Here is a 25,501-nt window from a genome sequence, read left to right on the forward strand (position 1 = left end):
AGACAGCGGAGGCCATGGGGCTCTGCCGGGGGTCCTCTAGCCTAACCCCCAGAGGCGAGGACTGGGGCGGGGCGGCGATGTACAGGCATTTGGCCCTGGGTGTCCTTGGGATAGGATAGGATTCGGCGGCGCCAAAATCCATCAGAAAAGGAGGGCAAGGGAAGGAAGGAGAAAAGGGATGGATGGTATCAGCAGCCCGGGAGGGGTTAGAGGACAGAAAGGGTGGGCAGTGGCCGGAGGATCAATGCTGAGATGCGTATGAGGAGGACCAGGTGGTGGCAGCAGCGAAGTCACAGCCCCAGGGCCGCCGCGTGCTTTTTGGCTTTTAGTCTGAGGTCTGCGATGCTGGAGTTCTTGCTGGTGGTCTTGGCCGCTGCGGCGGCCGCCACCACAGAAGCGGCCGAGGCTGACTCGGCGGCCAACGTGGCCAGCGGGAGGCCAAAGGGCGGCGCGGGAAACATCATATAAGGGGCGTGGGCCGCCAGGTGCGGGTGGAGGTGGTGGTGCGCGTGCGCTGCCACGGCGCTGTCCAGCTGCAGCTGAGCCTGAACCTGAAAGGACAAGGGCGTCACGTTGCAATGACTATCCTAAGGATGACAACGAGAATAAAATGAAAACAGAGCATTAACACCGCCTGGCCTACGCGCGGCGCCCCTAGTCTGTCCGGTCTGGCAAAGGGTAGATGAGCTGAGTAAAGGGGTGGGGGTGGTCTGACTGCTCGACTGTCAATCTGGCCTGGGTCACACTGGGCCATCGTGGGAAGGCATGTGGGGATGGTGGGGTTAGGGGTGGAGGGTGGGAATGCCCGTCTGTATCCTCTCAGTACTTGGACTTTGGCGGTTCCAGTCGGTCCCACTGGGTCCCTTATTGCTGTCTCCCACCTGAGCAACGCACCTCGTGCCTCAATAACCCAGCTTCACCTACGTGTCCGTGTGTTTCATCCCTGTGTCTGCCAATCCCCCTCTACTGTTTCTGTCTGGTTATTCTGTCAAGTGCACTGTCCTGTGCTGGGGCATAGGAAAAAGTGGCAATGCACTAAGATTTCATCCTGCAAACCCCCAATGAGACTGCCTTGAGGAGGTATGGTGAAGATATTTTGCTCAATCCAATCGAATTTTCGTCATCTTGCTCAACCCCATCGCTGCACACGTAACAATAATAAATAACAGCTATTATTATAATTATAACAATCATATGTGATTATGATGATGATAAAAAAGGAAGCATTGTATATTCGATAGAAAGCCAGCCTTGGAGTGGGTAAGATATGGGTTCAAGTGCTGCCTCTGGTACATACTTGACTGTGTGATGATCCTGGGCAAATTACTTAACATCCCAGAGCTACTTTTTAATACTATAAATTACAGACAAGTTCCCTGTCTGCTTAGCTTCGGGAATTTCCCACACCAGTGAAATCACAAATCAAGTCTTGAGTTTAAAAAACACTTCCTTAACAATAACCCCGTGAGTGGGGAAACTGAGGCCCAGAGAAGTAAATGTCTCTCGTTCTCCAAGTTGGAAAGGAACTTCAGAAGCCATTTAGTCCAAGCTGTATCTCAGCGGCCATCATTCCCACAAGAGCTAGAACTAATGGAAATGATGGCAGGGAGGCTCCTTTAGTCAACAGGGACTTAATCACAGACAAGATTTATCCAAGCTCACTCAGTTATAAGTAATAGAGCGTTACAGGTCTGATAGGTAAGAAACCAAACTTTTTCTGGTATATAATGAACGTTTCTGGGCCTGCAACTGCACCAGTGTCTAGCCATGGGGATGAGTATGAAATGTGCTTCTTAGGCTTCCTCTTTGAAGATTCCACACCTGCACCCCCATTCCCACATGCCCCACACTGAAAAAAAGTTGTCTTTCCATCCTTTTTAGGAGCTAAAATGCCAGGTTCAAGATGGGCAATAAACTTGGACAAATCATAATCATTTTCACACTAGCAACCAAATCATTTGGGGCTGGTAAGGTAGCCTCACCCAAATATCTAATTGGAACCCAGCACTTGAGGTAAATATCACATTTAAAAACACAGAAATGACATTTTTCTAAAAAGTAGAGGTGGATGGGAACCAGGAAAGAAGATTCGAAAGTACAATAGCTAGCAGTGAAGAGAAGGTGTAGAGGGAGGAAGAAGGATTTTACGGGATTAAATCATTGCTGCCAGCTGTCCTTTTTAGATGTGGTCTTAAAGCTTTCATTACTGATAGGGATGGGGATTGGGAAAGTCCTTGGAAGACTGGGTTGATTTCCCTTCTGCTAGAAGAGAATGTGGCAAGAACCTTTATCAGAAAAGGGCTTTTGAAAACTCAATTTGCATTAAGAACACTTTTATTTTTTTGTTTTAGGGTTAGACATTTAATATGAGTGAAATTGAAAAATAACTGGAGAATATTGAAAAATTGGAGAACATAAACACAAATACAGGAATGATGCCTTTGAAATCCTTTACACTAACTTCTGCATTGGAACTGACAAACTCGTAATCAAAAGGCTTTGCTTTCTACTCCCCAAGTGCAATCTTTAGTGCATTTTTAAAGGAATAGTTACTGCTCCCTGTCCTCCTTGGAGCTCCCAGTGAGGACAAAAAGAGGTGCTTGGGCAAATCGCAGACAGTGTATTGCTTTTTTAAAGGGTATGGTTCTGTAATATCATCTTAACATCAATACCACAGGTGCACTGTCAACAGCTGGGGGGATCTCTGGGAGAAGGGGGTGGGGGTTATCCACAACAGTTCAAGTACTTGCCTGCTGAAATGGCATCCTCAGTGCACCTACGTTGACATATGGTGCGACTCTACAAGCTTCAAACTGGCTTGCTGCTCCTATTAGCACGCCTGCAACAATAAGGGAAACATCAGTTTTTAAATTAAAAAATACAATTCATATTTATATATGTGTGTATACATGGACTATGCATATGTGTACAATGTACATGTGTATATTTAGATATACACAGTCATATGTACATATGTGTGTGCATCTGTGGTTAACAATACAGATGGACACCAAAGTAGAATAAATTCTGTTCAATGCATTTGGGGTGGTGACAGTCACCTTCTTAGCATAGTACTTTAATGTTAACTCTCATAATTGCAATGTATATGTAAGATTTCACACCTGTACCCCCAAAGCCTCTTACAAATGTTCTGTAGATACTCAAATGGATATGTGATTTCATCGATCTGGATGTTCCCTCCAAAAGTACAGATTGCAATCCACAAATTAAGTAAACAAGAGCATCTTGGAGGCTTTTCTTCTAAAGTGATTATATCCAACAAGACTTCTTATAGAATCCAATTCAACAAAGAGTTATTAAGCATCTACATTGGGAGATAAAATACAGCACCAAACAGTTCCTGTCCTCATGGTGTTTACATTTTACTTGAGGATCATATCATATACACAAATAAGTAAATATAAGTTACATAGAAAAGGATTCAAAGTAATTTCAGGATGGAGAGAGCTTGTCACCTGGGGAAGATAACAGAAAGTGCATCCTGTAGGAGGAGGCATCCAAAATATATTTTAAGAAACGTACCTTTATGTAGTTGATTTTCTTGTTTTCTACATTTAGCTCTTCGATTTTGAAACCAAACCTGAAAGTGTGAAGTGGAAAGAAATGGAAGTTACAGCTCAAAATTAAAAAAAAAAAAAATCAAAGGACATTGGAGTCATATATAAGGATGTTATGGGACTCTACATTTTTTTAAAGTCTCCATCTTACAGTTTCATTTTTCCAAAGTTAAAAACCCAAAAGGAACTCCTCCAAATAGAAAGATATATTTCACGGACATTTGGAAGATAAATTGTTTCTTGATAAATTACTGAGGGCCCTGGTTTCATCTTTCCACATTACAGAGTCCCCAAAGACCTAAATCACTCCCTGATACCTGATACTAACTTGTGATAATGGGTTTAGATGTTTGAGCAGTAAGACCTGGGAAGAGTGTGCTCATTAATAGACTGTAATATTAATTAGCTTTATCTTCAAGAAAAACTAACACCAAAGCATTTAATGACTTACGGGGGGAGGGGGGAAAGGGGCAATTAGTGTCATAAAAGCTTCACTACAAAGAAGTTGAGAATTTCTCTGCTCCTCTGTGTAGTAGAATGTAACAGAATCAGAATAATTGACTTGTCATTATGATAATCTAATTTGCTTCTATAGGGAAAAAAAACATTGAAAGTTACTGGGAAGCTGCAAACCAAAAGCTATCTTTAAAACTTAAAAAAAAAAAAAAGACTATGGAGAAATGAGGGGCTATGATAAAGTTTACTTCCTGGGAGGGACGGAAGAAGGTTTCTCAGATTTCGGTGTGGGAGGAGAAGGCTGTATTGAACAGCTCCTACAATATTGTGTCTTCTTCATAAGTACCCCGATTTAAAGAAGCAAATCTAATTTCAATACAAACAAAAAATTCAAATAAATCTTTTAAAGTCCCAGTCTGGCTTTGCATCTCTGCCTCCAAGAATAGCCTTAATTTACAAATCAATGCAAATAGCACATAAAATATAATTGCCCAACTTTCAACGGAAGGTGTTTCATCCCTGAAAGTCTTAACAAAAATCATTCTACAATTTAGCATGAGAGTGAAGATTCTGCCTCTAGTTGAATTTTTAGAGGAGATGGCAAATCTCCCTCCCCTAGTACCTTCTACTACCTTCCTACACACACACCAGAGCATTTGGGTTTGGAATGGAATTTGATTAGTTCTTATATAATATTATTATTATTTTAGCCAGTTTCTGAGCCTTAGGAATAGCCCTCAGTGGGCAAGAGAAAAGACCTAAGACAGGAAGGGTTCTGTGCTGAGGCTGTGATGACAAAGGCTGATTACTATTACTTTTTTGGTCCAATGTGACTTTTCTGTTTATGTCCTTATCCTATTACAAGATGTAGGGAAACCCCATAAGAATTGTGTGCATAGTCTGGTGCAGATGGTGGTCTCTGCGCACAAAGATTGAGGAGAGTATCTGTTACAGCGATACTTTGTAACAGCTGCAGATGTTTGGGGCCTAAAACTACTCCATGTGTTCAAACAAATAATGACCATAATTTTCTCCCATTTTATTATTTGAACGGAAATATAATCTGAGACATTTGAATTTATTCTCGATGGGAAAGTTGAAAGGTTCCCCAAAAGGGAAAAAAAAAAACAAAAAACAGAAAAGCTCGCTTCTGCTTCTGCTTCTGCTATTCCAATCACCCTCGAGAAGGAAAGAAGACAATCAGCTCTGATTCTTGACACAATTGAGTATTATTGCAGATATCCCAGGCTTTGGAAAGGGAAGTAGCATTACGAGATGAGACATTTTTAAAACTTGCTCACCTCAGGCACAAACAGAACCCAAAAAAAACTAGCTATCTAAGGCTAGGGAACAAAGACCGCGAGACCCGAATGCATTTTTTGCTATGCGCACAGTTTGAGATCAACTGTTAACCGCGGACTGTAAATTTCGGCACTTAACAGTTACTAATTTAGTTTATAGTCTTTACATCTATAAACTTAATTGGCATATCCGCTTGGCAACCCCAGACCCTAGAGCAGATTCTAGATAAAACTCAGCTCACAAGAGCAAAATAGCCGCGGTAGCGCAGAACGTCAACGATTAAAAGGTTGTTTATTTTTTTTAAATGCTTATAAAAGAAGGTTCGCTAGGAGTTAAACAGCATAAGGCTGGGAATGTGAAGCCCTCGGAGCAAATCCTGAACAGCTTGGTTTTTGTTGTGAAGATACGTTTTTGAAAATTAATATTAAAACTCAACAGAATTATAATCTACCAGGGTGGGGGGAGAGACTTTCACAAAGATTTTCTCCCGACTCAGTGAAAGAAAGCACTGCGCACCCTCCGTTTGTGTGCGTATAGACTCACAGATATACATACTGCATAAGCCACCTCTTTAGTACTGCAGCCCCCCCAACAATCAACCTAATCCCCCTCCCAGCCCAATTTCTGTCCGCTGGAGCGCGCGCGCGCACACACTCACGCACACGCGCTCGCTCACACAAACACATACACACTCGCGTGTGCGCGCGCACCCACTCACCGCTTGGCTTTGCCCAGCGCAACCAGCCTAGTCGGTTCCCTGCGGCCCAAATACCTGTACTCGGGCCTCGGAGAGCCCCAGCCTCTGGCTCAGCTCTTCCCTCATGAAGGCGTCCGGGTAGTGAGTTTCATCGAAGAGTCTTTCCAGCTCGTTCAGCTGCTCCAAGGTGAAATTGGTCCGACTTCGCCTCTGCTTGATTTTGGTCTGTCCTTCGTCCTCCATCACTTTTGCATCCTCCTTACGGTCCTTCAGCTCGGAGGAGACTGGAAGGGGAGGGGGTAGGACAAATACAGATGCGGACACACGTGCACACACACATGCACGCACGCACACACACACACACACACACGGAGGGCAACAACAAAAACAAGGTTTGCCCAAGTGCCAGGGTTGGGCCACCTGCTCCCTACGCCTGCCTACAAACACTGCCGCCGTTCGGGTCCTGCAAAGGGGAAAATAAGCATGACCATCCTCCCAGAAATGCCCAAAGGTCAGGCTGGCCTTGGAGGACTGCTAGATGAGGAGGGCCAGGTGATTCCTGAAATATATTAGTAACGTGGTCTATGGCATTTCTCCGATCTCTGCCACACACTGCTACACACAACCATTCCGAGTGGCGTGGCCAAGGCTCTCAGGGCAAGGGCTGGCGCCCCACGTTCTCTAGCGGCGACTCTCTCTCTCTCTCTCTCTCTCTCTCTCTCTCTCTCTCTCTCTCTCTCTCTCTCTCTCTCTCTCTCTCTCTCTCTCTCCCTCCCTCCCTCCCTCCCTCCCTCCCTCCTCTCCTCTCTTCTCCCCCTTCTTTTCTCTCTTCCTTACTCTGTCTCCCACTAAGATCAGGAGATAGATGGTTATTGTTGAGGGGAATTAGGCCATTGATTAATGCCTACGCCTGCGAACCCTTGCGCTGGCCCTCTCCAGATCAGATCCTTTAGACTTTCGGCTCTGGAGTCATTTGCTCCAGTTTGACCTGTGAAAAAAAGATCCTGTTTGGCCACCCCCTCAGCCCCTGGCTTCTGCAAACCTGCTGGTCTTATTCGCTAATAATTCTAGCCAGGAGTGAGGCGTTTTTAGGGGAGGGAGGATGAGAAGGAGGAAGGGAGAGGCTGACACTTCAAAATGTAGGTAGCAGAGTTCCTGGGTACTGGGGGGGACAGCAGCAATTCAAGCAGCCTGGGCCAGCATCGCCTATCCTCAGGGTTCAGGCCCACCCGAGTGCTGCCTGATCACTCCTGTCTCCTCTGCCCAGCATCCTCGCTCTGGACCCTGGAGCAAGGGCTCGTCCACGCCATGTTTGCTTTCCTGGTGGCGGTACCACATCCCAGGTTACTGCCAACATTGGAGAAGGGAAAAACAAAGCTCTTGGCAGGTTAGGGGAAAAGCAAAGTGTTATTTGTACTTCCCCTCCTCCTTCTTTCCTTAAGAAACAAAAACAAAAACCTCACCATGTACCAACTCTTTGTGTAAATATATATATATGCGTATATATATATATATATATATATATATATATATATATATCAACAGGTTTAAGTGGTATATTTACCATCCTGTCTTTCTATTGGTTGTTCTCTGCCTTTTCGTGAATTCAACAGCTCTGTTGTTTAATACAACATGCATTTTCCCCCCTGCCTTGAATTGACACACGCCAGCTGAAACGTTCCATTTCTTTCTTCCTTTTTCTTTTCAAACGGACACTTTGGGTTATGGAATCACCCAAGCGATTGTCCTCCCTAGCTTTAGCGGGTGAAGGAGCTACGGCTCCCTCTGAGGTCAGAGAGCTGAGTCCCCTTCAACAGGAACTCCCAGCTTCCTATTCCGCAGCATGTCAATTACATTTGTGCGCTGAAAGTCCGAGTCCGCATCAAGCATGGCCCGCCCTCTCCTAGCTCTTCACAAACCAGAATCACTCTCAGAATTTGTTAATAAAAATCTGCTGCTGAAGATGCTCCCTCCGTAGAATTCCAACAGGCAAGAGAAAGCATTATTTGGCCCGAGCTCTGATTCAAACGATCCTGAAGACTGGATCGAGGTTTTAAAACCAACTCAAACAGGCAAATACACCTCAGATGCAGAGGGCCCTTGGAACATACAAACGCCAGCCTAGCCGTTTGAATTCGGGTTCCGGTAATTACTATTACTTCTCCAAATTATCCTCCAAACGTGGAGACAGATATTAAATGAATCTGGACAACCAGGCTAAGAAAAGCAAATCCATCGCAGCCCTAGCACTACGATACATTTTAGCAGTTGTTCTCCTAATTACTAATTGGATAGACATCTAGTACTTGTCGGGAGTCTGAAAGGCGTCTGCCCATTCCAAAAGAGAAAATTTGTATCAAACCTCCTGAACCAATTTTTTACAAGGCATAGTCATAAATTGTTTCAGTAAAATATTAGTGAGGAAATATATGCACCCGAATCCACCAAAGAGGCACAAATGTTTTACCATTTCGTGCCACCCAGACAGTGGTGCTGCATTTCAAACTTTTGAACTGCAGGGAGAGGGAAAAAGAAAAGATTTCCCAAATTGTAAATCGATTAATATATTTAATTTAATATATGTGTCAGGCCAGGCTCCCTGCTTAAAGGTCTCTAAACAGGAACAGATCATGTTATAAACAAGGTAATTGTTTGCTTAAATAGCTGATTCCATGCTTGCCACATATTTTCCTAATTGGAAAAATATGGCTGCACACCAGCTAATGTATACGTGAGGTCCCGGATTAATTTTTATTATTGAAAGCCTTTGAGTTTGGGGGTGTTGTACTGTAGACATAAAACCGTGGTTTGTTTGTTTGTTTTCTGGACTAACCCTCTCCTGGCGGCCAAAGTTCATTTTTTTCAAGACCAGGGTTATTACGGAGTGTGAACCAGAAAAGTAATTTCAAGCGAAACAAAATCCCCAAAGAATGCAAAAACCCATTGGCCTGTTCGAAAACGCATAGCCTTCCGAGATCCATTTGGGCTGTATTTCTATAAACACTGGCTGCAAAGATACTACTCAGTTCTTTTCTCAATGCATAAATAGATAGTAGAATAATCAAGAAAGCAGCCGCAGTCCCTCGAATGTGTTCGTGGAAAGGAGAGTGGGATGGGGAGAAGAAGGAAAGGCGGAGAGGGAGGAAATAAAATCTTTCTATAATAGGAAAGTGCATGAGCTTAAAAAAAGGAAGCCTTCCTCTCAGTCTACTTCCAAAGAGTCTCAGCTTCAAGCGGGTAACAAGCGATCGACCTAAAAGCCTGCTGGTTGCCTAAAAAGAATGCCTCCTACTCTTAGAACTTTTTCTCCTTCTGCACCGGCTCCTGCCCAGACTAGGCACAAGATACTCTAGTAAAATGTACTTTAGTGGAATAAATATAACAACAATGTCTGCAGCGCAAAATGCGCACACACACACACACACACACACACACACACACACACGCACACACACACACACGGACACACCACAATGAAACGATACTCTTCTTCTCATCTCCATCCCCCACCCCCCCCAGCTGACTTTTAAAACTGGGTGGCCGCATTTCCTGGGCTTTCCACCCCTACCCCCAAACCCCAATCTTCCCGGACTCTTGGGTCCTTTCCCCGCCAGAGTTGAGGGGGATGGGGGAGGGGGAAAGCGCGGTGTTTCGGGTCTGGCCGTTACCCTCTGCGAGTTTGGGACTGCCCGAGTCTCTGGTTCTCTCAGCGGCGCCCATGTCCAGTTCCCGAACGGGAGACCGCCCTCCTCCTCCTCCTCCTCCTCCTCCTCCACCTCCTCCTCCACCTCCTCCTCCTCCACCTCCTCCTCCTCCACCTCCTCCTACTCCGCCGCCGCCGCCTCCTCCCGCAGCTCTCACTGCGGGGCTGCAGCCGTCCTCCCGGCTCGATTCGTTGCCTCCTCCCGGCTCTTTGCTGCTCCGGACGGGTCCGCTCTCCAGGACCTCTCTGTACGTGATCGCCTCCTTCTTCTCCTTCACTTTCTGATCAAAAGACTTGGAGACAAACGCTGTAAGTTCTTCCATGGTCTGGCACGGTTGCCGCGCTCTCTCTCTCTCCTTTCTCCGATCGCCTTCCTCTTTCTCTTTTTTCTTCTTCTTCTTTTTACTGTTCCAAACCCCCCAATAATAACACATCAATGGGGACGGGGGGGTTGGAGGGGAAAGAGGGGGGAGGAGGTGGTAGTGGCAGTAGTGGTGGTGGAGGAGGAGGAGGAAAAGGAGGAGGAGGAGGTGGAGGAAGAGGATGAAGAGGAGGAAGAGGAGGAGGAGGAGGAGGAGGAGGAGGAGGAGGGTTGAGGGCAGGCTGGAGTCAAATGGAAGCTGATGTTTCCCAACTGGAGAGATCTTGTTAAATGTTAAGATCTTTGACAATTCTTCCTGCTAAGAGTTCGGATCTGATAGTGATGTTGCTTATTGAAGTCGCACTATTTATACTTTGCAAAGCCGGCCCCTTGTTCTGAGCAAATTATCTCCCCTTGCAATTCTGAATAAAGTCCTTTCTCCTGTATCAGGCGAGCCACTCACTACCAAGGAGAGAGGGAAAGAGAGAGAGAGAGAGAGAGAGAGAGAGAGAGAGAGAGAGAGAGAGAGAGAGAGAGAAGGGGAGGAGGAGGGAGGAAGGGATAGGAGGAGGAGGGAAAAGGGAGGGGGAAATGAGGGGGTGGGGGTGCGGAGGAAAAAAAAAGATCACTGGTCCTCCAGGTTTTCAGATCATTGTAGCCGGGGTTGCTATCGGCCATTAATCCAGGATTGACAAGAATCCCTAATTAATTTAATTAGGCGTGGATCTTGCGCTAGTATCCCGACTTAGTTAAACACAGGGGAGATGGGCAGGATCTGCAGGGGAGGGGCCAAAGTGGAACTGACAGTGGTGCTTGGGGAGAGAGAGAGCTGGAGAAGCCATCTCTAGCTCAGCGTGTCTTCCTTACCCCGCTTGCAGAGAGCGTGAGCTGCTGCCAAGCTTCGCAGGTGACCCGCCCGCTACCCAAGGAAAGGAAGAAGAGAAGTGGAGGAGTGGGTCAACCTAGACGCTGCTGATGTTTTGGGCGGGTCAGCTGCCACCAATCTTGGTTTTGTTTGTTTGTTTTTCGAGACCTTTACTAATGCATTGAGTTGTACTTGGGAAAAGTCGATTTGTCCAATTTCTTGAACAGATGCTTACTGACAAGGGCATTTTAGCCCAGGTGTCCTTTTTCCCATTCCACTCTCCTCTCCTTGCCTCCTTCCAAGTGGTGTCACTTCTTGACTTGTTTTAGGGACTTTCGCTAAAGGTAAACGGTTTTGCTTTGTTTTTCCTGACATGCAAAAATACACCTAAGGTACATTTAAAAACTCAGTTATTTCCCAACTCTTGGGCCTCGGTTTCCTAATCTGTAAAATGAAGAAGTCGGACAAGATGATCTCTGACGTCTCTTTCAGCTCTCATATTCTAATATTCTTCACAGATCATCTCTCCGTGGAAATAACAACAAAAACGACAACTCAAAATCTATTTTTTTAAAGTGTGTTTTTTCATCTTATTTAGCATTTTGGTTACATTTTATTTGACTTTCCAATTTTGAACAACCAAGAGATTCTCTCTCTCTCACTCTGTTGTTTAAATTGTACGAAGAATACATCGTCTCGCTTTCATTTATCCTGCAGTTTACAGAGGTTGGGGGAAACATTTTATAGGAAGAATAAGTTCCGAAATATTTTTTCTTTGGGGTAGAGGGAAGTGTACAAATTCTTAACACTACACCTCTAAGGCAATTTATATAAACTTCCCCCAAAGGAACATCTGTATTCCAAGGCCACAGTATTCTATCCATTTATATATTGAGTATGATGTGTGTCTACATATAAATAAATATAGGCATACAAGGACACCTCTCTAGAAATATATCTTTATATAGGCGTACATTTACACACATATGTCCTTCCATACACACCTGTTTTGGAAATTTTCAAGGAGATAGTATATCCATGATGGTCCCTGACGTTCCATTATTAAAAATAATTGTTCCTGATACTGATTCAAATCAGCTGGTTCCTTGTGAAGCCTCCTACAAGACAGGACTGAGATACCAAAACACTGAACCATCCTATCGCCTGAAAATTCATCTAGATAAGAACTAGAAAAGTTCCTCCAAGAGCAATGACACAAATGTGAGAAAAAGAAAAGAAATTCGAGAAAGAAACCGTTGTCGTTCTAAAGTCTAAATACATTCCTCACATGAAAATCCTCCTCGGGTGACCTGAGGTAAGAGGGAGCCCCTGCTTGTTTTTGATAATACTTTCTGCCTTCCTTTTGCAGATTAAATATATTTCTGGACAGGATATTAGAGCCTCCAAGGGTTCGATTATATACCACTTTGGGGATAGTTTTAACAGATTACACAAATGGTGTAACTTCCATAATCTGATCTCTGGCAAAAACAACTTTCCATTTTCGAAACGTATTTTATCATTGCATTTAGATTAGAAGTGGGTCTTCTCTTCCTAGCCTTCTATGGATATAACTTTTCTTAATAAGTTATAAGAAACATTTATTTCCATTAAAATTTAATAAACAACCCCACTGCACTCTAAATTTACTGAGGTTTGTGAATTTATAAGTGGGGTTTAAAAATTGGGTCGCAAACTGCCAGAAAAGCATTTCGATTCCTGATGTATTTTGGCACCTAGAGCACAAGGGACATAAAACTTTGGCCTCTTTTATTCAATTTTCAGATTACTTATGAGAAATATCAAGAATGAAGGCAATTAAATGAATGTGAAGCTCTGAACTGTCCGAATGTGGCCGCCATTTAAATAGTCAAGACGCCCCAATAGTAGTCGTTGTCACTGGCAGGGCTAGCAAGACTTGGGTCAGCTAATTTAGTTTCTTCATAGTTTTTTTTTTTTTTAATTTTTATTTTTGGTTAATAATTTTGGTCCAAATTTAACTTTAAGGTCGCGAACTTCAGACAGAACTGACTCTCTTAATGGTAAATGGTGGAACCTTAGAACAAACAAAAGGCTCGGTTATTCACAAGAGGATGAAAAACAAAGAACTTTGTCCTTCACTCAGTTAAATTAAAGCCTGTAAGATGCTGGCGTGTGGCGGCTGTTGGTACTAATAGGAAGTTATCCCGGATCTGCAGTGTCTGCACCACAGAGTCCCTTGAGCTACAGCTTATTTGAACAACTCAAGAATTTAAATTGCTCTGCAAACACTTAACTTTGCACATTTCTAATAATGTTGCTTCCTTGGAGCTCCAATATATATTCTCCACTCCCCCCTCCCCCCACTCCCCTTTGGCCCCCGCTGCCTGAGAAGGTAAGGTGGTGCGGGACTTTCTGAAAGTGAGTTTTAAAGTTTTTTTTTTTTAAATTTAAGCACAAGTTTGCAGATTGACAGCATTTCAAAGGTTCCCTCCGACTCCAGGAAGTATTTTAAATATATGTCAAACAAGTCTCTTAATAATAAATGCCACTTATTTTTGAGGGGGCGGGCGAGGAAGGGGAGGAGTGGGCCGACGTGAGATATTCACTTCGCTGGATTTGTTGTCTGGGGAAGCTGCATACTGCCTCAAAAGTCCAAGAGTAATTGTAGCTTCGGTATGGGACAGTTCAGGATTAGTCAGTCGGCCGAGATCCGACCTTCGAGATCCTGATCCTGATTCAGATCCTGGAGGCTTCGCTTTTCGCAGAACCGCAAAAAAGGGGGCGGGGGGGGGGGGAAGCGGACGGGAGGGAAATGAACTTCCACGCAAGACTGGGGGTGATGGTGAAGGTAGGAGTGGGAAAGAACCAATGCAGTGTCATTTTCAGAAAATGCCGAGCCTGCTTTAATTGCTTTTGGCGTAGAAGAGGAAAGAAACCCCCCACACGTATAAAACTCTCCAAGCCATCTTTCTAGCTCCGGGAATCCTCCTGTCGGCACCCTTGCCACCCCACAACGGCCCAGAGGGCAGCCCACCCCCTCCCCAAATCGAGAAAGCTTGGACACTTGCTTGTGCGGGAGAGAGGCCGCCTGGCCCCTCTGCAAACACCCTCATGTAATCGAGCAGGGGGCGCCGGCCAGTGTGGGTCACAGTGTGGGGGGCGCTTCTCTCCGCTGGCTGCCCCAAACCCTGGGGGAGCGGTTTCCGAGAGACCACCCCAACAAGGCCTACCCATTTTGTATCGGGACTGGGACCCAGCCCCAGCTGACCTTTACTACAAAAGACCTAGCCCACCCGCGAGCCGCACCCAGCCGCTCCGCGGTCTAACTTCGGGCTCTCAGGGAGCCGGGAGGGGCGGGGGAGGAGGAGGAGGGCCCGGCGGGTCGATCCGCGCCATCGGCATTCTGTCTCTTCGCCGGCCCGCGCGGCCTCATCGATGCGCTCGGCATCTCCGCTGCCTCCGCCTGGCGACGGCCCCGGAAGGCGCTGAGCTTGAACTGAGGTGGGCTCGAGGCCGCGGCGGCGGTGGCGGCGGCGGCGTAGGAGGTGCGTTCACGCTGCGGCTGCGGCTCCGGCGGGCGGCAGTCTCGGCAGAGGTGGCGGCCCCGGGCCCCAGAGCCAGGTGAGCCCCTTGTCCAGGCCCGGCCGGCGGAGTAGGCCTGAGGGCAGCTGAGCACCTAGGCCTGGCGGGCCGCGCTGAGGAGGAAGGGAGGGGGAAAAGAAGGGGAAGAAAAAGAAAGGGGGGGGCGCGGAGAAGACCCCCACCCTCCTTCCCCATCTCCACTCCGGCCGGCCTGGGCAGTGCGGACAGTGGCCGTCCGGGAGAAGGGGGAGGAGGAAGCGGGGCGCTGTGCGCATGCGCGCGGGGGGGGGGGGCGGAGAGAGCCCCTGACAGGCCATGCGTGTGTGCGAGTGTGCGTGATTGTGTGAGGCCGTGTATGTATGAGTGTGTAATAAGTGTGTCTCTGCCCGAAGGTATATATGCATGAGGATGTACAAGTCTGAGTGTACGTATATATCATATATGTTTGAGCATATGCGGGTGTATGTGTGTATATGACGGTGTGTATGTGTGAGGGCATTTGTGTGCTCATGCAGGTGTGCGCAAGAGTATGTGCAGGAGTATGTGTGTATAAGTGTGTTTGCATGTGTATGTACGCGTGAATATATTTCTGAGTGCCTATTTGAATATATAATTGTGAGTATATGTGTGTATGAGCGAGAATGTGCTTGTGCATGAGTGGGTGTGTATAAGTGTATGTGATTGAGGGTATATGTGTATAAATAACCTTAGGTAAGGGTGTGTATTTGAGTGTGTATGTATATATATATACATACAGTGTGTATGTGTGTATATATATATATACACATGACTATTTGTATGATCGTGTATTATGAGTGGGGAGTTGTGCATGTATGTGTAAGTATGTGTATGTGAGTGTGTGCATATATGTGTGAGTAGACGTGAAGGAGTACATTAGGTGTGTTAGTGTATGTATGCATATAGGAAGGAAACAAGCATTTATTAAGCACCTACTGTATTCCAGGCACTGTACTAAACACTTTATACATTTTTCATCCTTTTATAGGTGGGGGCTATTATCATCCTCATTTTATAGATAAGGCAACTGAGGCATTCAGGGTCACACAGCTATCAAGTATCTGAGGTCGGATTTTCTTTTAGGTCTTCTGAACTCTAGGCCCAATGGGCCTACTGAGCCACCTAGCTGCCGTGAGGGTATGGGGATGCATGAGTGTATATTTGTGCGTGTATGTTCTAATGTATGTTTGGGTATATATGTTTGTACCTATACATAGGATGCATAGATTGGTATATAGACCATATAGATATACATAGATATGTATGTATTCGCACATGTAGATATGATACATAGATATGTGTGTATCTGTGTGTATACATACACACATGTATATAAACACACACATATATGAGTGTACATGTATGAGACTGAAGGTATTTGAGTGTCTGTGTGGTATATGTGTATAGAATAGTGTGTGAGAATATTTGAGTGTGGATAGAGGTATGCAGGTATATATATGTACATACACATATACATGAGCCTATGAGTGTCCGAGGGTATTATATATATTAGGGTGCATGTGTATGGCTGTGTGTACATATAACGTGTAGATATAGTCTGTAGAGATAGTCACTCCAACACATCTCCCCTAGTTACTTCCCTGTACCCTCTACCTCTCTTCAGTGCACATCGGAGGGTGGTCCCCAGCAGCTGGATGAGGAAGAGGGAGGCAATTCCAGAGCTGTGGTCACTGACCCTGAGGCCCCTGTTGCTGTTTCCCTGGTCCCTCTGTCTCCTCCACTTGCCCTCCAGCTTTCCAGTACAAATCCATTGATTACCATGGGAAGTGGTAGGTCATAAAAGCTTCAGTGTAGATTGAGGTTCTTAACCTGAGTTTCTCCAAGAGTCTGTGGATATATTTCAGAGGGACAGTGAACTTAGATGAGGAAAAAAAAATGACTTCTTTCTTTTCATTAGCTACTAATTGACAATTTAGCATTTCCTCTCATTATAAATTATGGGCATTTGAGTTGCATAGTGATAGAGTGCTGGGCCTGGAGTCAGGAAGACCCAAGTTCAGATATGGCTCCAGATACTTACTAGCTGTGTGACCCTGGGCAAGTCACTAACCCGGTCTGCCTCAGTTTCCTCTTCTGTAAAATGAGCTGGAGAAGGAAATGGCAAAGAACTCCAGTGTCTTTGCGAAGAAACCCCCAAATGGGGTCACAAAGAGTGAGACACAACTGAAACAACTGAACAACAACAATTAGCTATACGGTTTTTTGTTTTTGTTTTGTTTTTGTTTTTTGGGGTTAGGGCAATTGGGGTTAAGTGACTTGCCCAGGGTCACACAGCTAGTACATGTGTCAAGTGTCTGAGGCCGTATTTGAACTCAGGTCCTCCTGACTTCAGGGCTGGCGCTCTACTCACTGCGCCACCTAGCTGCCCCAATTAGCTATAAATTTAAACAATAATAATAATTCTGAGAAGGGTCCGTGGACTTTGTCCAGCTGTCAGAAGGGTTCATGACTCCAAATGGTTAAGATCCTCTGATTTAGAGAGAGTGTTGATTAAGCACCTAGCTTGTTCCAGCTGCTAGACTCAGCCCGTTTGGAACTTGAAGGAGCTTGGGAGTCTTAGCTAATTCATCCAAATCCTTCATTTGCAGAAGTAGAAAATGAGGTGTCAGGAAGTGAATTGATCTGCCCATGGTCACGAAGCTCATAAGTTTCAGAGGCAGAATTTGAACTCAGATCTTCCTGTTTGTAAGTTCGGGCCTTCATTTACTACCCCAGTAGCCACATTGTACTCAGAACTGGATGAAGTACTTCCTATGTAGTTCGACCAGAGCTGAAAATAGCAGGATAGCCACCTTGTTTGTTCTGGACACAGAGCCCCTCTTAATGCCACCAGAGCTGTCATTTCCTTCTTGGTTTTCCCAGATTGTAAATATAGAGCTGGACAGGGTATCAGGCAGAAGCTGTGAGCAGTGAAATGTCCTGCCCCTGGTCACACTGCCAGCAAAATCAGAGGTGGATTTGACCTCATCCCCTCCAAATCCAGCAGTCCATCCACTGTGCGTTGCCCTTCTTGGAGAGTTCAGCCGTGAGAGACTTGCATAGGCCGACTTCCTTGACTTCTGCAGTTGCTGTGGTCATTGGCCTTGAGCAGAGGACCTAAGGAGGTCTTTGCGCAATTCTTTGAACTTTGAATTGAAAAGTGCATCATACATGTTACTTCTTATTGTTAGGGTGTAAGCTCCATTCGAGTAGGGATTGTTTCATTCTTTGTAGGGTTACAGGTGCCTAGCACAGGGTCTGGCTCACACAAGCAGCTTCATAAACACTTGCTGATGAGTGTGTGTGTATATGTGTGAGTAGCATCTTATTTCACTGTTAGAATCATTAGTGATGATATGTTCCTTTAGCTTAACTGTTAGATATGTACATTTCATGAACAGAAATCTGTTTTCTCCCATCATTGAAAAAAAAGGCAAAACCCTTGTGTTGCCTAGTTGAGTAAAACAGATGCTGTCATTGGCAACGTTGAAAAATACGCATGTCTCATTTTGCACTGTGAGTGTATCTCTTCTCTGTCAGGAAGTGAGTAGCAGGCTTCATCATGGGTTCTCTGGAATCCTGGTGGAGCATTGTGTTGATTAGAGTTCTGTAGTCTTTCAGAGTTGTTTGTCTTTACAGTGTTCTGGTCATTGTATAAATGGTTCTCCCAGTTCTGCTCACTTCACTCTGTATCAGTTCAACAGGTTTCCCTAGGATTCTCTGAAATCATCCCTTTCACCATTTTTTACATTACAGTCATCCATCTTTGGTCACAATTCCGTTTTGAAGCCTTCAGCTGTTTGATTAGTGGTGGTATTATATGGATGAGTGAGGAGACTCTGATAAGGGCCTTTCTACCCTCAGATTTTATAAATAATAGAAGCTGACCAGTAGGCGACTCTATGGTTTTTGTTGTTGTTGTTCGTTCATGTCTGACTCTTAGTGATCCCATGGACCATAGCACAACAGGCCCTTCCATCCTCTACTGTCTCTTAAATATGTCCAAGTTCATGTTTGTCGTGTCCGTGACTGTCCATCTATCTCATCCTCTACCCCTATTTCCTTTTGCCTTCAATCTTTCCCAGCAGCAGGGTCTTTTCCAGTAAGTCTCATCTTCTCATTATATGGCCAATGTATGTAAGCTTTAGCTTCAGTATTTGACTTTCCAGTGAATAGCCAGAATTAATTTCTTTAAGTATTGACTGATTTGGCCTTCTTGCTATCCAAGAGACTCTCAAAAGTCTTCTCCAGTACCACAATTTTTTAGTTTATAAACTTTATGTACATAGATCCTCATAATAGTCCTATGAGGTTAGTAGTATAGTATTATCCTCATCATACACAGGATCCTGTGGCTCAGACATGAAGTGACTGAATCGAAGTCACATCTAAGTACACATCTAAGTACATTATATTATATTAATATTATATTATACATATATATATATATGTATATAAATCAGTGACAGGATGGGATGGTTGTGTTACACAAAGATTGAAAAATGTTATTTGAGTGCCTATATTATGATGTGCAAAACCATTCTGGAACAGTTTTATACTATTTTGTTTATGGGAGTATCTGGCTTCAGTTTAGTAACTACCAAGTTGAACACCCTATGACTCAAACAACAAACTCATCAGACATTTAAGTGCTTGCTGTGTGCAGGGCCCTATGCTGGACTCTGGAGATACAAGCATAGGTGTAACACTGGTCCTACTTCTGCCATCAAATGGGGGGAAACAAGTACAGAAATAAGTGTGATGGAGAGCTAATGAGATAAGTGAAAAGGAGAGGGCCAGGCCAAGTGTTAGGAGAAATGTAAAGAGGAAATGATTGCTTTTGCCTTGGAATAGTTAGGTTACATTGTATCACGAAGAGAAGGTGACATCTGAGTGAGCTTTTCATGCTTCAGGGAGGCTCCCAGGCATGGGGATGGGCTTCAGCAGGGAAAGTACAACAAGAAAGGGGGCTTGGAGAAGACTCTTAATTTAGCTGAAAGATAGAATATGTGAAGGAGGGTGGTTTGAAATAAGCTTGCTGAGGTACTTTGGAGCCAGATAGTGAAGGGCCTTAAATGCCAGTCAGGAGTTTTTATTTTATTTGCTAGGCAGTGGACTCCCATCAGTTATAGAGGGGTGACGGCATAGATGGGTCACAATCTGGGAAGACCTGTTAAGATACTATCAAAATAGACTTTAATGAAGGCTCAGAGGGCACAATTATCAAAAATGCACATGACAAGAAGCTGAGAGGGAACCTATGCTGAGATGACATAGCAGAGAGTCTGAAAGATCTGACAGATAAAACACTAGGCTCCATCTCCTAAGATGAACCCTACTGGGGATAAATTCAATGTGTTACAACCCTGGGTTAAAGAGATCTAGGGATTTTAACGGACTTCTGATTCATCATGAATCTAGTATGAGATAATAGCTTCACAGGACCATATTCCAGACCATATCTAGAGGACATTGGATAGTTCTGGGTAGTACATCTGGAAGGAGCATGTCTGGCAAAGGAAGGTGACCAGAATGACTAACCATCTTAAGAGCACATAAGATGAAAGTCATTTGAAGCAACTAGAGGGAATTAGTTTGAGGAAGAAAAGACTTGGGGGAGGATAAGAGACATTGTAGCTGTTTTCTAGTACTTAATGGACTGTCCTGTGGAGGAGGGGTGGGCAGAACCCTGAGGGACACCTAAGGTAGAGGGTGTGATCTGGAAGAGGCTCCAGCAAAGGAGACAGAGGAATGGTCAGATAGGTGGGAGCAGAACCAGGAGAGAGTGATGTCCTGAAAGAGAGAAGAGAGGATCAAGGAGGAGAGAGTGATCAAGTGTCAAAAGCTGCAAAGAGGTCAGGGAGAATGAGGCCTGAGAAAAGGACAGCTACATATTGTAGATGGTACCTATTGTAGATGGCCTTTTTGAAGAGTTTAGCTACAAAGGGCAGAATCATGGAATCCTTCTTCCTGGAGGCCTTTTGAACAAATTTAGATGGCCACTAGTATATGGTGTAGAAGGGTTCTTTTTTGGGTATTGGTCAGATCTGAGGCCTCTGTGATTTAGAGATGAGAAACTGAAGGTAGTTGTAGTGGGAGACAGAAATAACAGGATGTAGTAACTGATTGGACATAGACTGAGGGTGAGTGTGTCAAAGAGCCTGAGATACTGGAAAAATGGGGAAAAGAAATAGAGAAGACAGGAAGGGTAGGTTTATCATGCATGATGATTTCAGTTTTAGACATGATGAGTTGAAGAATGTATAAACAGTTGTGCTACTTGGGAACACTTGTCTTCATTGACTTTAAAAAATTTTTAGTATGAGGACAGCTGTCAGCCTCCAAAAAGGGGAAGAGGACCAAAAGCCTGACCCAAAAATGCAATAAAATTGACATTAGTCATGAAGCCTTTCCATCTCTCTTCATGGATAGTCCCATTTGGCTCCATATCTTCAGTTGGCAACATAGAATGTCGTGATTTTTTTCTTTTTTGAGGGTGTAGTATCTGAAAGTTCCAAAATAATTATCAGTAGTCAGTATTTTCCTTGCTTTCTTGTATGAGGAACTAGCTGAAGTTGGCCCATGAAGAACTATACTAGAGACCCTAGGTTTCCAGTGTTTACGATTGGCAACTACAGTTATCTTACCGTTGGGTTTTCTTGCACTGGTGGTTCTCCTTGTAGATAGTCAATTTGAATTCACAAGAAGATAATATATGGGACTCTTGAGAGACCTATGATCATTTGTTATCTAATCAGAGAGCTTTTCTTTTGGGACCTCAGATTCAAAAGTCAATAAATATTTTATTAAGCACCTACTATGTGCCAGGCACTGTGCTAAGCACTAGGGATCCAAAGAAGGGCAAAAGCAGCCCCTGCCCTTGTGGAGCTCGCAGCCTAATTGGGGAGCCAACACGTAAACATAGCCATCAGCATGATGAAGTCCTGTGAGTGGGGAGGGGGGGTAGGGAGATGATCTGAGGAGGGGTTGATTTTCCAAATTGATTTCATTTTGTAGAATAATGAATTTCTGGAGATGATGAAATCCAAGAAAGTAGCCAGGTGGGAATGTTGAGGATTCTATGGAGGATCTGGGAGGAGCTCTTTGATGTCCACCTTGCTTTTTCCAGTCAGAGGGGGCAGGAGGTGGGTGCTGAGGAGGCGTGAGTTTCTGAGTTGATATCATCTTGTAGAATGATGAGATTCTGTAGATGATCAAGCCCAATCCTTTATAGATGAAATGAGATATCTTTAGTCTCTGCTCTCTAGGTATTTGTATTTAAGGCAGGTCACAGTTACAGGGGCAGAAATAAAGGAAATAACATGTAAAAAGTATAAATATTGAACAAATAAATTATACATTAACAATGTTATGTGTAGGCATGAGAGCATGTGAGGTGATGAGTAAATGAGGAGTTATAAAATTAGTTGCATAGTGTGATACTTGTAGGCATTCAAAGAATTTCATTTCTCCAACTTGATTTTACTCTGTTCGCCTCCGTACACTATTTCCTAGTAAAATGGGAATACGAGATGTTCCTTATTTTAATCCTGTCTGTCTTTTTCCTGCCTTTTCACTGTCATAGGCCACATCTTGGAACAATGTCTTCTGCATCTTTGCCTGTTAAAGGTTTTTAAAACAGCTCAGGTGCTATCTGTTCCATGAAACCTTGTCAGTGTGCCTCCCTGGAAGCGATCCCTTCTTCCTCAACCTCTTGTCTCTTTTGGTTTGATCTCTGCAGGCACTTGCTCCATTTGAACTTGAATTTTCATTAGTTATGTGGATGACTACCCCTTTATTAGACCACAGCTGGCACATTGTATTGCATCTAAGCAAAGAATTAAAAATTGTTTAATTTTTAGAATTATAAAATGTTAGAATTGAATGTTATTTTGTCCAGGCCACTCCTTTTAACAGGTGAACAAATGGAATCCTACAGAGGTGGAGTTATTTGCCCAAGGTCATAGAACAAAGCTGAGACTAGAACCCAGATTTCCTGATTTTCTGTCTAATGATGCTTCTTCAAGCATTGGACTTGAGTCAGAAGACCTGGGTCCAAGTTCTGGCTCTGCCATCATTTGCATTGTGGTCTGGGGTAAGTCAGTTTCTCCTCATTTCCTCTGTTTCATCATGTGAAATGAGAGAGACTTAGCTGAAATGATCTAAGGTTCTTTCAAGTTTTAACATTCTCTGATTTTATCTTTCAGTTAGTCAGAGAAGGTAGCTTTTGAATCTAGTCTTATTTCCACCATTGACTCACTCTTACAGTATTTATTCAGAAAAAAAAATTAAAACCAAGTTAACTGTAACAAAGAAATATAGTAGCTTTTGCTTTCTCTTGTTGAGATTAATCACAGATCATTCTTACTTTTTCTGACTAAGCCATGCATTTTTGCAATCCTTTGACGTTTGTTTTCAAACTGTTTTTGGCTAGGTTCCCTTTAGGGTCAGTCTCTTTTGTGATTTTTTTTCCTGAGATAAATGGCAGTTCATCTGTTTTGACAGATTAATGCCCTTTAAAATTAAAATGATGAACCTTTTATGCCCCTCTTTACCTTTCCTCTCATCATTGATAGGATACAAAATTAGACATGGATAGACTTGATATTTCTCCTCTACTTCTTTACTCTGGTGTATCCTCTAGATCTTTGTCTAGAGCAGGAAATAGGGAGAGTCCAGTTGACAGTTTTCATGTCAGTACAATGTGAACCATCCCAGTGTCCAGCTAATATGTGAGAGGGTATAATTTTTACTCTAGGTAATAAATGACCAATACTTTACGTCAGTATTCACTCCATAAGTGCATCCCTATCTATGCCTAATCTTCTTGTACTGTTCTTGTTCATTTTTTCCAAGGATCCTTAGAAGAGGATCACCCATTATACTGAAGGCCTTCTTTCAGGTCTTTTTTTTTACGTTTTGTGAATACTACTGGGCCACTCAGGCTGTCCTGTTGTCCCTCAGTCTTGCCACATGACCAGCCCACCTTATTTTCTGATAATATATTTCCTTGGAAACATGCCTTCCCCACTTACATTTCTGGGTGTCTTACATATAAGTCATCAGCCTCTCATCCTCTCTTCTGCACTGCCCTCCCTTCCCTGTTCATCCTCTCTCTGGGAAAGTTGGCAGCGCCTTCTCTAGAAGATCACATAGCCATTACGTGATAGAGGTGGAGTTTAACCCAGGTCTTTCTGATTCTGAAGACAGCTCTCTATCCACTATTCTGTGCTTCCTCTACGTGTGTGTGTGTGTGTGTGTGTGTGTGTGTGTGTGTGTGTGTGTGTATGTGTGTAGACACATATCTATATATGTGTGTGTTTGTATTCGTGTATATTACAGAGACATAGAATCTATAGAATCTCAGGAGACCTCAATGGCTTCCTAGTACAACATAAATCTGAAGAGAATCCCCCTCTAAAACATACTCAACAAGTGATTAACTATCCTTTGCCTGGAAACATTTTGTATGGGTGGACCTGCTGTCTGAGAAGGGAGCCTATTCCACTCCTGGACAGCACTAATTGTTGGGAGATTTGACCTTTATCAAACTTAAATTTACCTCTGCAAAGAATACTGGACTTGGAGTCAGGACAACTTGGGGTCACATCCTGCCTTGGATACTGAGTTTGGACATTATCTGTGATGTTAGCTTTTAGCTTAGACATTAGCTGTTTGACCTTGTATGTATATGAACTATTGTTAGTATTACTACTTCTGACCTCTGGCCCTGAGGAGAGAAAGTCTAATCCTACTTCCATGTGACACCCTTTTAAATAAAGTCGCCTATCACTACATTTTCCCTCAAGCCTTTTCTACAAGCTGAAGAACTCATGTTGCATAAATTTGAGGTCCTTCACTATCTCTCTTGCTTCCTCTGTGTGTTCTCCACCTAATGATATTCATCAATAAGACTTTAGGAAGCGCCAGCTTTGTTCCAAGCCCTGTCCTGGATACTGGAGACACAGAGACAGTAATGAAACAGGTTTCAACTTTGGGCAACTTACATCCTATTGGTGTTCTTAAAATGTGGCATCTATGTAAGCATGTGCATAAATAAACATTATTGCATATGAATGGTACTGTAATGTTTCTTATCCCAGGTCTTAGTCTGAATGCACATACATTTTAAAAAATATTTAATTTATTTATTTTCAGTTTTCAACATTCAGTTCCATAAGTTTTAAATTTTCTCCGCCTCCCTCCACAAGATGCAATCCAATATGGGCTTTACACATACGTTACTATTAAGCACATTTTCACATTAGTCATGTTGCATAGAAGAATTATAATGAATGGGAGAAACCATGAGAAAGAAAACAAAATAAAACAAAAGAAAAACTACTTTGCTTCTCTCTGCATTCCGACTCCATAGTTCTTTCTCTGGATGTGGATGGCATTTTCCATCATGAGTCCTTTGGAAAAGTTTTAGGTCCTTGCATTGCTGAGAAGGGCTAAGTTTCTCAAAGTCAGTCCTTGATGCACATACATTTTTCCAATGATCATGGAACTTAGAACTAGAAGGGAACTTCGAGGTTATATAGCCCAACCCTTCATTTTATACATGAAGTCATTGAAGCTTGTGGTGCTGAAAAGACTTGGTGGAGGTCACAAAGATTCTTGAATATTTTCTTTTCCTTCACAGGCAGTGAGTTAATACAATGTTTTTAAAAATTTAATTTTTTGAAGAAAAGTCTTGAAATATTTCTAGCTTCAAGCCTTTGTTTTGAAGATCTTTTGTTTTCAGAAAATGTGAAATTGAAAGACTAGGTAGAAAGTCTCCCAAACATATGTCATGCTTTCTGATGATAAATGTAGCTTGAGATATAAAAGAAAACTTCCATAGTGTTCTTTACTGGTGTTAGCTTTTTTGTAAGGCATTTGAAGATTTGGGGGAAAATTTAAATCAGCCATCAATTCTAAGAGCAATTTCTTTGAAATGCCAAAAAAACATAAC

The 25,501-nt window shown here is 43.6% G+C and overlaps 2 protein-coding genes across 5 annotated transcripts in view; one reads left to right on the top strand and one right to left on the bottom strand.

The window, feature by feature from the left end:
- Nucleotides 1–290: 290 nt before the first annotated feature.
- On the bottom strand, nt 291–10,170 carry SHOX2 (short stature homeobox 2). 2 transcript variants are annotated; one of them, XM_036758013.1, is made up of 5 exons: nt 9,702–10,170; nt 6,109–6,317; nt 3,544–3,601; nt 2,751–2,839; nt 291–587 (listed from the first exon to the last, which is right to left on the bottom strand). In XM_036758013.1, the coding sequence occupies exons 1-5, from the start codon at nt 10,168–10,170 to the stop codon at nt 291–293; spliced, it is 1,122 nt and encodes a 373-aa protein (XP_036613908.1). The 2 variants fall into 2 exon arrangements, with proteins under 2 accessions (XP_036613908.1, XP_036613909.1); XM_036758014.1 differs by having other exon boundaries at nt 291–551; nt 9,702–10,059.
- A 4,229-nt stretch (nt 10,171–14,399) lies between these two features.
- The window catches only part of RSRC1 (arginine and serine rich coiled-coil 1), a 449,846-nt gene continuing 438,744 nt past the window's right edge, over nt 14,400–25,501 (top strand). For 2 of the 3 annotated variants that reach the window (XM_036756193.1, XM_036756191.1), the window contains exon 1: nt 14,400–14,565. The gene's annotated coding sequence lies outside the window, so the exon portion shown is untranslated. Of the gene's footprint in view, nt 14,566–14,889; nt 14,951–25,501 lie in introns of those variants that run through there. The other variant, XM_036756192.1, reaches the window with a different exon arrangement.

Source organism: Trichosurus vulpecula, chromosome 4, assembly GCF_011100635.1.
Source record: "Trichosurus vulpecula isolate mTriVul1 chromosome 4, mTriVul1.pri, whole genome shotgun sequence".
Taxonomy (NCBI): Eukaryota; Metazoa; Chordata; class Mammalia; order Diprotodontia; family Phalangeridae; genus Trichosurus; species Trichosurus vulpecula.